The 12,474-nt window shown below is 38.6% G+C and overlaps 1 protein-coding gene across 1 annotated transcript in view; it reads right to left on the bottom strand.

Moving 5' to 3' along the window:
* LOC141342353 (dynein axonemal heavy chain 11-like) overlaps nt 1-12,474 on the bottom strand; it is a 260,969-nt gene that overhangs the window by 210,048 nt on the left and 38,447 nt on the right. Inside the window, exons 36-44 of the mRNA XM_073846791.1 lie at nt 7,256-7,394; nt 7,077-7,169; nt 6,797-6,991; nt 6,638-6,715; nt 3,641-3,773; nt 3,387-3,514; nt 3,051-3,199; nt 2,798-2,948; nt 2,577-2,708 (exon numbers count right to left, since the gene is read on the bottom strand). Of these exons, the coding sequence (XP_073702892.1) occupies nt 2,577-2,708; nt 2,798-2,948; nt 3,051-3,199; nt 3,387-3,514; nt 3,641-3,773; nt 6,638-6,715; nt 6,797-6,991; nt 7,077-7,169; nt 7,256-7,394 (1,198 nt within the window). The remainder of the gene's footprint in view (nt 1-2,576; nt 2,709-2,797; nt 2,949-3,050; nt 3,200-3,386; nt 3,515-3,640; nt 3,774-6,637; nt 6,716-6,796; nt 6,992-7,076; nt 7,170-7,255; nt 7,395-12,474) is intronic.

Here is a 12,474-nt window from a genome sequence, read left to right as displayed (position 1 = left end):
TCCAGTGACCCTTATTCCTTGGCTGGGATCATGTAGAGCCCTCTGAAGGTGCATTGAAACTGAAATTTGGACCTTCAACCTGTTGGCTCCCATCGAAAATTGGAGAAAAATCCTGGAATGTTTTTTTCAAAAACCTTTTTGACAGAAAAAAGAAAGACATTTTGATTTAAGAATCTTTAGATTTTTTTTTTTTTTAATTGGAAACAACAAGACAATACTAAGTAAGAAAAGCATTTTTAGGTGCATTAATTTATTGCACATATTTTCATCATGCAGACACTGTCAAAGTGACAAAAATGGCATGTCCTTTCATAAATACGATTATTATTTATCATATAGTATAGGATTATTTTGATTAGACGTGTATTTATTTGACCTGTGTCATTTTTAAATGGTAGTCAGAGCACATTAGTACAGACACTGTATGCAGAGCGGTAAAGAAAGTGTGCCTTGCTCTAATGCTCTTTCTGAGAATTTTAGTGTCATTGCCTACTGAGCACCATCAAATATGAAGCTGATTGCTGTATGGAATGGAAGAATGGCAGATGAAAATGTATAATATATATATATATATATATATATATATATATATATAACCACCACCACAGCTGTTAAATTTACTAGGTCATCTTTTTTTCCTATAAATGCACAAATGCAACTTTTATTCTTTTTTTTCATGTTGGATTTTAATATTCTTCCAATACTTCCATCTCCTCTTCATCTGTTCTTCATCATTTTGCGAGCCTTCATGCTGTTGGCTTCATTTCATTACTCTAATTAAGAAATGCAACCGTTTGGATTAGAGAACATTTCATTTTGTGAAAGAGCATTAGACTATGTGGAAAAAGCTGCTGCAAAGTGAAATTAGACACATAATTGTTTTTTTATATGACATATTTTAATGTCAAATATTTGTAAAATCATGTAGCCTACACTCATGAACCCTTTATGCTTGAAGCTTTACCTGGTTGAATTATGTTTACTTCCATGTTTAGCTGTTTTCTTCTTCTAATTATTATTTTTTATTTTATTTTATTTTATTTTTTTGCCTGTTTGATACCATGAAAATTAATAGTTCAGTAACTTACCGTTCTGCCAGTTTTTACCTTTGATATTCTAATTATTAATAATTAAATAATTATATTCTTAATAATTATTAAGAATTAAAGTTAAGCATTGGCTCGAAATATGCAGAGGTCTTTTTGGCGGGAGCTGTTGCCATGGTGAATCATAATTTCAGAGCTCCATTGATCAGGGCTTTTCATAGTCAAGCTGCAAGCACTAAACTCAGAGTCAACCTACTCAGAGTGGATTGAACTAACTCATTTCAGCTGTTCTGTAACCGAAAACTCAGAGTTTCCCATCTCAGGGTAAGTCAACTCAGAGTTCAAGTTTTAACTCAGAGTTGGTTGAACCTCCTTATTGAAACAGGCCCCTGATCCTAGAATGTAGCTCCACCAAAGCCCAAAAACAAAACAAAGCAAACAATATCAAACCAAACTAAACACAACAAAACAAAACACCAATACCTGCAGTGTTGTTCTTAGATTTAGTCTTAGTCTTAGTCTTTTGGACTAAAATGGTTATTAGTTTTAGTAAAATTTTAGTCACTTCTATATGTGATAGTTTTAGTCCAATTTTAGTCGACGAAAAGTCAAGAAGGTTTTAGTCTAGTTTTAGTCGACGAAAAGTCAAAAAGGTTTTAGTCTAGTTTTAGTCAAAAAAGGGGAAAAAGTAGTCTTTTAACAAATTAATGTAGGTCAGTAAGTATTTTGCTGTTGGGTAGTGTCACTTATAAGTTGTGAAAATAGCAGATCTATAGTTCAACACAATGTGAGCTTCCGGATCGACTATTTTCACCAATAATTACAATAATGAAGGAATGTTTTAGAACATAAAAGACAAACAAGGATGGAATGCTAAAACGGCTTGCCATACTAGTATGGCAAAGAGCATTTAATGCTAAAACGGCTTGCCATAGCGGCAGGTACTTTTTTCGGTTTTAATTGGCATGCACAATAAGCAGAAATGTCATGCATTTTAAACGTCTGACGGACCACCCACTAACATTTTTGTCTATTCTCGTCTCGTCAACGAAAACTCACACACGTCTCGTCATGTTTTAGTCATCAACAAGCCATTTTTATCTCGTCATCGTCTCGTTTTCGTCATGGAAAAAAGTGGCGTCAACGAAATGATTTCGTCAACGATGACGATGACGAAATCATTTCGTTGACGCCACTTTTTTCCATGACGAAAACGAGACGAATACCTGATCCTGGAATGTAGGTACAACAAAAGTGCAAAAACAAATAACAAATGAAACTAAATGAAAATTAAACAAAACAAAACAAAACAAAAACAAATATCTGATCCTGGAATGTGGCTTCCCCAAAAAAAAAAAAAAAAAAAAGAACAGAACAAAGCAAAACAAAACACAAATACCTGATCCTGGAATAGGGTTCCACCAAAATCCCAAAAACAATACAAAGCGGAAACAAATACCTGATTCTGGAATGTGGCTCCAACCAAAAGCCCCAAAACAAAACAAAGTAAACAAAACAAAACACAAATACCTGATCTTGAAATGTGGCTCCACCAAAAGCCCACACACAGGCAAACACAAAGTACGTCTCATAGACTTCCCGTGGAGTGTCTGCCGGCATGTTCCCAGGAGTTAACAGACAATCCAACAAGGAGCACAGAGTCTGAAAAAGAGAAAGACTTCAGTAAAGATCTGAAAACCACAGTATGGGCCTGTATGAATAAGTGTACAGTATCTGTGTGAATGGTATACCTGAACCATGCTGTTCTCAGTTAATGGAATGATCGTCTTAAAAGAGCTTCTCATTTTTTCTATACAGCGAGGGACGTATTTGTCAAACAGAATGGTCAGGTGCGCTCTCTCGGTTTGTCTCTCCCTCCGATCAATCCAACTCGTAACATACCTAGACATGGAAGAACAAGAGGCTGTTCAACTGAGGCTAACACATCACAAATGTGAACCACTATGAATTAGGCATATTTTGGACAGAAAGTGAATTTCTCACAGGTTCCAGCTCAGGTCTTGAGGATTGATGTGCAGGATGCCAGCTCGGGACACGGTGGCAGGTGTGGCATGTTTCAGGTGGCTGATCTCAAACAGTAGTCTCATCGAGGGGGTGAGTGGGATACGTTCATTATTAGCCAGAGTAAGAACCTGCACAGACATGCACAACATCATTGCCAATATTCAGAATTCTCTGTTTGCCGCAACAGCTTTGTCAAATTGTATGTGGTATTGTTCAGTGGAGTGTTAAAATGTATCAAAATTCAATTTTAGTGCTTCAGATTAATCAGCTGAATGCAAATGTCCTCATAAAAACATGCACAAAATGTGTGGGTACCTTGTTGTCATCCATGACAGTGTTGAGAGACTCAATCCACATGGGGTCAATGTCTCCATCCAGAACAATCCACTTTGGCCCCGAGTGAGAGTTACTGGCTTGATCCCGCATGAAATGTGACAATAAACCTGCCACATGAAGAGATTTACAATCTCAAAGTCTAACCGGGGAGAATGGATCTCATGTCTAAACTGTAAGTTATGTACTGTGAATTGGACAGGATCAGCTCTACAAAACACTGGATGCTGATGTACCATCTTTCCATTCCCGTGTGGATGGATGAAAGAATCCAAACAGTTCATCGTTGCTTATTGCTTTTGGGTTCAGATCATTCCAGAAAGGCTTCTTTCCCATGTTGAAGTAGGTTTTGTGAAGAGTTTTCAAGATCTGTTTAGGGACAAAGTAGGCAATAACGTTGCATATACTGCATATATATTACAGATATACATATATATCCGATAATGATTCTTATTAGTGTTTTCTGTTATTATCGAACACTTTAAACTCTTTATTTTAATTTTTGCATAATTTTTCATGGAAGCCCTTTTTCTGCCACTGAATTAAAAAAAAAGGTAACTGCAACTTTTTATCTCACAACTCCAACTTTTTTCTCAAAATTGCTAGTTTACATCTCGCAATTCAGAATTTTATTTTTATTTGAATTGTATGATACATATATATAAACTACCAATTCCGAGACATGAAGTCAGAATCGTGTGATATAAACTCAAATTATAAAGTCAATATAAAGACATTTTTTCTCAGAATTGCAAGCTTATATCTTGCAATTGTGACTTTTTTGACCAATTGTGAGTTATAAAGTCATAATTGTGAGACATAGTATTGCAATTCTGAGAAATAAACTTGCAATTCTGAGAAATAAAGTCAAAGTCAGAATTGTGAGAAAAACTCACATATATAAACTTAATATAAACTTGCAATTGCAAGTTATAAAGTCGGAACTGTGAGACGTAAACTCCCAATTCTGAGAAACAGTTGCAATTCTGAAAAAAAAATGCAAGATATAAACTTACAAATTTATCTCAGAGTTGGGACTTTATATTTTGCAATTCTGACTTAATAACAACCAATTGTAAGTTATAAAGTCAGAATTGCGAGACATAGTATTGCAATTCTGAGAAATAAACTTGCGATTCTGAGATATAAAGTCAGAATTGCGAGACATAAATTCACAGTTGTGACTTTTACTCAGAATTGTGTGATATAATCTCGCAAATGTGAGTTATAAAGTCAAAATTGCTTAAAAGCTATAAAGCTACTCCTAATAAATTGATATACTGACAATTCTGACTTTCCTACTCAGAATCGCAAGTTTATATCTCACAATTCTGACTTTATGACAACCAATTGTGAGTTAGGTCAGAATTGTGAGATATAAACTCGCATTTCTGAGAACTTTTTCCCCCCTTAAAATTTGACCAAACTCACAATTGAGTTTATATATCACAATTCTGATAAAAAAAATATTAAAATAATTCAGAATTGCATAAAAAAAGTCAGAATTGCAAGATACAAATTCAAAAATTATGAGAAAAAAATCTGAATTGGGTTGATTTTTTCTCAGCTTATAGCTTATATCTTGCAATTGTGACTTTTTTGAACAATTGTAAGTTATAAAGTCAGAATTGTGAGACATAGTATTGCAATTCTGAGAAATAAAGTGAAAAAAAAAATTATCTCAGAGTTGGGAGTTTATATTTTGCAATTCATATTATTAGACTTAACAACCAATTGTAAGTTATAAAGTCAGAATTGTGAGATATAAACTCACAGTTGTGACTTTTAGAGTTATAAAGTCAAAATTGCTTAAAAGCTATAAAGCTACTGCTAATAAATTGATATACTCACAATTCTGACTTTCCTTCTCAGAATCGCAAGTTTATATCTTGCAATAGTGACTTTTTCCTCAGAACTGCGAGTTTATATCTCACAATTCTGACTTTATAACAACCAATTGTGAGTTATTAAGTCAGAATTGTTAGATATAAACTCGCATTTCTGAGAACATATCACTTTTTCCCCCTCAAAATTTGACCGAACTCGCAATTGTGAGTTTATATATCACAATTCTGATTTAAAAAAAAACTTCAGAATTGCATAAAAAAGTCATATTCAAAAATTGTGAGAAAAAAATCTGATTTGTGAGATATTAGTTGGAAAAAGTAATATGTTCTCAGAATTGCGAGTTTATATTTTACAATTCTCGCAAAACTTTTGACTTTTTTACTCAGAACTCGCAATTGTGAATTATAAAGTCGGAATTTTATTGACATAAACTCACAATTCTAAGATTTAAACTCACAATTGTGACTTTTTTACTTAGAATTGCTTAATATAAACTCACAATTGCAAGTTATAAAGTCAGAATTGTGAGACAAACTCACAATTCTCGCAGTTCTGAGAACATATCACTTTCTCACAAATATGAGTTTATATCACATAATTCTTAGAAAAAACTTCAGAATTGCGTAAAAAAGTCTCAAAATTTCAAAAACTGTGAAAAAAATTCAGAATTGTAAGATACAAACTCGCACTTTCACAGAAAAAAAGTAAGTTTATATTATATATATATATATTGTGAGTTTATGTCTTGCAATCTTGACTTTATAACTTGCAGTTGTGAGTTTATATCATGCAATTCTGAGAAAAAAGTGAGAATTGTGAGATAAAAAGTAGATCAGACCATGTGAACAATCTAAAAAAAATGTAATTAATTAATGTTGAGTTCCTATAAAACTGAAGCACAAATACATTAATAAATGCAATAAATTATAATAAATATATTGCTAGTGATCTAAATAAATAAATAACGAACACTGTGCTGCAATTGTCAGCTAATATTCAGGTTGCTGAGTTGAAAAAGACATCATTGTGACTAAAAAGATTAAAAAACACATTTTTGTAAATATTTAAAACATCATTCATGTAATTCACTTAGTGCAATGTGTTTACAAGCCTTAAGAAGGGGATCATACTATACATTTTATTGTTATAATTTCCAAATTTAATATGAAAATATAACTAAACACTAAAATATCTGTCCACAAAACTGTCAGTTAAATTGTCCCATTTCTGCATGACAGTTGATCATCAGACAAAATATCACAATCGATTACAGAGATATTTGCAGAATACAAGTAATTAGTGAATTTGGATTTATTCAAAACATCATGGAAAGTGGACAGATGGGAAAAAAAGGTAAAAGCTCGTTATTCACATGGAGTGTGTACCTGGCTTTTTCCAGTCCCAGCATCACCAACCACAAACACTGAGTGATGAACAGAGAGAAGCTCCTCGAGCTGAACAACCTTCATTAAAACAACAATAAAATAAGAGGTTAAGAAAGAATCTGATAACTTAAAGCTAAAAAAAAAGGATGATTTTCTAACTTTCAGAATGAATGTGTCCTCAGGTTGAAGCTTTAACTCTAGACTCGTCTGACGGACTATCCGCTCAAACTCTGCATCAGTCCGCCTTTCCACCTCCAAACCAGGGAACAAATCTCTAATCAGACCCAGGAACACCGGAACGTCTTCTGAAACGATCTTTGGCATGTTGAAATCTCTCAAAGCCTGCATCAAAACCTATGATGTAACAGGAAGTGTCAAAACACAAGGCTGCTTTATCTTTAGAGCTGAATGTCAAGCGCAATAAACACATTTTCATCACCTGATCTTCTGGCCTAGTGCGATCTGCTCTTTTGAGAGTTCCAGCAACCACCAAGACAGGTTTGACAGCACGCAAACCCCAGTCATAATGGTCCTACAACAGAGAATACATGTAGTTTAAAAGCAGGCATAAACAGGACAAGTGATTTTCCTGTTCTGCACCTTTACAACTAAGCGTACCTGTTTAGAGAGCAGCTCCTTGCAGAGTCTGTAGAGGGTGATGAACTTGTTGCCCAGAGCCTGAGCTCTCTGAAATCCTTCAGACATCAGCATGATCTCACAGATCAGCTCCATGTCTGGAACCACCATTGCACATGGCCTGCAAAACACATTTATGAACTCCTATATACGCTGTTGATACAGTGTTTAATGAGAGGACATCACTGTTTCACACAACATGTCACATTAAACAAACTCTATTTCACTATTTCTTGCCCAGCTGATTCAAACTGCTTAAATTGAGACTTTTACTCTGTTTGTAATGTTATATTAATTCATTTTAGCCCGTTTTACTCTGATTTAAATTCCTTGCAAACACAGTTGCTCAAAGTAATCCTTTAGTTGTCCATAATTATAACATTAAGTGATAATTATATTAACATTCCAATAAAAAACATTAGTTATGCGTTTAGATTGTTTAGTATGTTGCAGATTGTGTGTGTGTAAATATAATATAGTTAAAATAGTTGAAAGAGTTATTAGTTTTAATTTTTAATCATAGTTTACAATATTACTATTTTCTCCGTATGTCACATGTCTCCTTATGTTTCGTGTCTTTTGCCTTTGTTTTGCACTGTTGTGATTTGGTTTCTCCCTCAGTCTTCCCCCGTCAGTTTGTGTTCATTTGGTTTAGTCCTTGTTTAGTCATTATCTGTATCACCTGTGTGTCTTGATTAGTTTGCCTTTATAAGTCTGTCTTGAGTTGAGTCCTTTGTCGGTCATTTGATGTTGATGTGTTACGTGTGTGGTAATCTCCTGTTTTTCCTTCTTGAAATTCACAATTAAAAGTATCTATTATTTGAATACGACTCCCGTCTCGTCGAACCAGCACTGGCCGTTACAGAATGACCGACCAATTAAAGATGTCTGAGGCTGAGGACAGGCTATGGGGGCTACGGCAGAGTGGGCGGACATTGGAGAGGTATGTGGAGGAGTTCCTTGAGCTCTCCCATCGGGTGAGGTGGCCCGACGTCTCTCTTGCTGTTGTGTTTCGGTTGGGACTGGATGGGGAGACAATCCGATGCAACTCCCCCATATGTGATTTCTCCTTGATTGAACTAATTAACCTCACTCTTTATTTAAATGGCTCTAGTATCGAGGTTAAAGAAATAAAGAGTGATTGTAAGTTTCCACATCCAGCCCCCTCCGAAACCCAGCACGTCTCACCGGCTCACTCCTCGCCTGGACCCCCCACATACCTCACCAATGGCTCCGGCCACCTGCCAACCCCGAGGAACCCCGAGATGGCCATAATTCCTGATTTCCCGGCCAGGATGGCCGATGTTCCTGTTATTCCTGTCAAGATGGCCACAGTTCCTGATTTCACGGTCAAGACGGCCACAGTTCCTGATTTCCCGGCCGAGATGGCCGCAGTTCCTAATTCCCCGGCCAAGATGGCCGAAGTACCTGATTTCCCGGTCTAAATGACCGCAATTCCTGATTTCCCGGCCAAGATGGCCGATGTGCCTGTTTTCCCGGCCAGGATGGCCGATGTTCCTGTTATTCCTATCAAGATGGCCACAGTTCCTGATTTCACGGTCAAGACGGCCGCAGTTCCTAATTCCCCGGCCAAGATGGCCGAAGTACCTGATTTCCCGGTCGAAATGACCGCAATTCCCGATTTCCCGGCCAAGATGGCCGATGTGCCTGTTTTCCTGGCCAGGATGGCCGATGTTCCTGTTATTCCTGTCAAGATGGCCACAGTTCCTGATTCCCCGGCCAAGATGGCCACAGTTCCTGATTTCCCGGCCAGGATGGCCGATGTTCCTGATATTCCGGCCAAGATGGCCGATGTTCCTGTTTTCCCGGCCAGGATGGCCGATGTTCCTGTTATTCCTGTCAAGGTGGCCACAATTCCTGAGTTCCCGGCCAAGAAGGCCGTCAAGCCTGAATCCCTGGCCAAGATGGCCGTTGTTCCTGAGTCCCTGGCCAAGATGGCCGCCAAGCCTGAGTCCCTGGCCAAGATGGCCGCCAAGCCTGAGTCCCAGGCCAAGATGGCTGATGTTCCTGAGTTCCCGGCCAAGATGGCCGATGTTCTTGAGTTCCCGGCCAGGATTGCCGATGTTCCTGTCTTCCCGGCCAAGATGGCCGATGTTCCTGTCTTCCCGGCCAAGATGGCCGATGTTCCTGTTTTCCCGGCCAAGATGGCCGATGTTCCTGAGTCTCCGGCCAAGAGGGGTGCAATTGACATTATGGATATGGCTCTCCCTATGGAGTTCACGGCCCCAATCCTCTCTTCTGAATCTCCGCTGGTTCCGCCCAGCCCTCCAGCGACTGCGCCGCCAGAGCGCCCTCCAGCGACTGCGCCGCCAGAGCCTGCTCTTCCAGAGTCTCCGCTGGGGTCATCCAGTCCTCCAGAGCCCGCTCCTCAAGAGCGCCGCCCAGAGCCCGCTCCTCAAGAGCGCCGCCCAGAGCCCGCTCCTCAAGAGCGCCGCCCAGAGCCCGCTCCTCAAGAGCGCCGTCCAGAGTCTCCGCTGGTGCAATCCAGCCTTCCAGAGCCTTCGCTGGTCCCGTCCAGCTGTCCAGAACCTTCACTGGTTACGTCCAGTCCTCCAGAGTCTCAGCTGGTCCCGTCCAGCCTTCCAGAGCCTTCGCTGGTCCCGTCCAGCTGTCCAGAACCTTCACTGGTTACGTCCAGTCCTCCAGAGTCTCAGCTGGTCCCGTCCAGCCTTCCAGAGCCTTCGCTGGTCCCGTCCAGCTGTCCAGAGCCTCCGCTGGCCCAGCCCAGCCTTCCAGAGCCTCCGCTGGCCCAGCCCAGCCTTCCAGAGCCTCCGCTGGCCCAGCCCAGCCTTCCAGAGCCTCCGCTGGTCCTGTCCAGCCTTACAGAGCCCACTCTGTCAAACGGTCCTGCCAAACCCCTGAATTCCCCAAAGAAAATTTTGGGGGGGCGCTATATACCCCTAGCCAACGTGGCCGGGCCGAGGACTGAGGCCAAGGCCACGGGGGCTGCCCCACCATGGCCACCTGAACTGCCTGTCCGGCCATGGCCTCCTGACCCACCATGGCCACCTGAACTGCCTGTCCGGCCATGGCCTCCTGACCCACCATGGCCACCCGAACTGCCTGTCCGGCCGTGGCCGCCTGACCCGCCATGGCCACTCGAACTGCCTGTCCGGCCGTGGCCGCCTGACCCGCCATGGCTTCCTGTTCCGCCCTGGAGGCCTTCCCAACCCAGCAAGGTCCTGCCCCGTAAAGGCCTCCAGGGCGCCCGCCCCCCCTCCCCGGTGTTTCTATCACGGCGCGAGACGCGCCTACCGGGAGGGGGAGATAATGTCACATGTCTCCTTATGTTTCGTGTCTTTTGCCTTTGTTTTGCACTGTTGTGATTTGGTTTCTCCCTCAGTCTTCCCCCGTCAGTTTGTGTTCATTTGGTTTAGTCCTTTAGTCATTATCTGTATCACCTGTGTGTCTTGATTAGTTTGCCTTTATAAGTCTGTCTTGAGTTGAGTCCTTTGTCGGTCATTTGATGTTGATGTGTTACGTGTGTGGTAATCTCCTGTTTTTCCTTCTTGAAATTCACAATTAAAAGTATCTACTATTTGAATACGACTCCCGTCTCGTCGAACCAGCACTGGCCGTTACACCGTACTTCTGATTGAATCAAATAAATGCAGCCTTGGTGGGCATAACAAAATAAAATTACATAAAATAAAATAAACTACAATCCAATAAAAATAAAATATACAATGAAACAAAATAAAAAAATAAATTAAAATAAATGAAACAAAATAAAATAAAATAAAACAAAGAAAACAAAATAAAAAATACAATAAAAGTACATAAAGCAACATTAAATAAAACAAACTAAACTAAACTCAAACAAAATAAAATAAAATGAACTAAGCTAAAATAAAATAAACAATAAAACTTAAAGTAAACAAAAAACAAAACATAATAAATTAAATAAATGAAACTAAATAAAACTAAATAAAATACAACAAAACAAAGCAATTTAAAGAAAAAATAAATAAATTAAAACTAAATAAAATCTCATTTAAAATAAAATATAAAAACAAAAAATAAAACAAACTAAAACAAAAAGAAATAAATTAAAACAAAATGAAATAAAATAAAATAAATCAAACAGACTAAAATGATATAAAATAAATCTTAAACAAAATAACAAAATAAAGTATACAATTAGGGCTGCAACAACGAATCGATAAAATCGATAAAAATCGATTACTAAAAGCGTTGGCAACGAATTTCATAATCGATTCGTTGTGTCGCGCGACGCAGAGACATTTGGTTGTTATTATATATATTTAAAAAAAAAATTGAGCGCAGAGCGGAGTGGACACATTCGGTCTCTCTCCCGCACTGATGCCAGCAGAGTTCGGCACCTCATAAGCTGTGTTTCCATCCAAAAATGCGAATTTAACTTATGCGCAAAACTGGAACATTTGAGCATAAAGTACCGTTTCTACATTATATATATATGCTGCCCCGATTTATATCAAACATGTTTGACATTTAAGCCTACTATGGCTAGCGTACTTTCACAGCAGCCAATGCTCGATCGCAAAACAGCTGCTGTACGGGTCGTTGGATAGTGGAGATGGAGAAAACTACTTCTATAGTTTTTGTAACACTGTCTGTCTGTATAATGTGTCGAAAACATACCACAACCGTAAGGAGAAAGAGGAGCTCTGCTGAGGTGAAATCGTCTCAGTTTTGAATAGGGCTGTGACGGTGGCACGTTGTTTTTTTTATATATAGCCTACACTTCAGTCAGCGAACAAGCAGCCTAAAAACGCTAACATAAATCAAAGAAATAATGTATTTAATTAAGAAAGTAGCCTTAGAGTATTAAATAGGCTATTAAACAAACATTCCTTGTAAAAATGTCCGACAGCTCATCAATTTTTGGCCGACTGAATTTCCAGTCCGACTGTCTTTTTTTCTCTTTCTCTTCCTCATTACACAGCTGCTGTTTTTAATAGCAAAGTGATTACATTTATTTTCGTTCCTTTAGTTTATAAAGTTAATTTAGAGATATATTTGGAACACTTTTTGTTTGTTAAATTCAAGTTTTTGTTTTTTAAAGTTATACCTAGCAAACAGCGGCAGACAGATCAAAAGCCTGCTTAATTCATCGCGATTTAAATTAAAATCCATTGATATAAAAAACTTAAAACATATCACAATATTAGTTTAATCATTCAATCAAGATAATTCCA

The sequence above is a fragment of the Garra rufa genome, chromosome 9 (genome assembly GCF_049309525.1).
Source record: "Garra rufa chromosome 9, GarRuf1.0, whole genome shotgun sequence".
NCBI lineage: Eukaryota > Metazoa > Chordata > Actinopteri > Cypriniformes > Cyprinidae > Garra > Garra rufa.
This window is presented reverse-complemented; position numbering and strand designations above follow the sequence as displayed.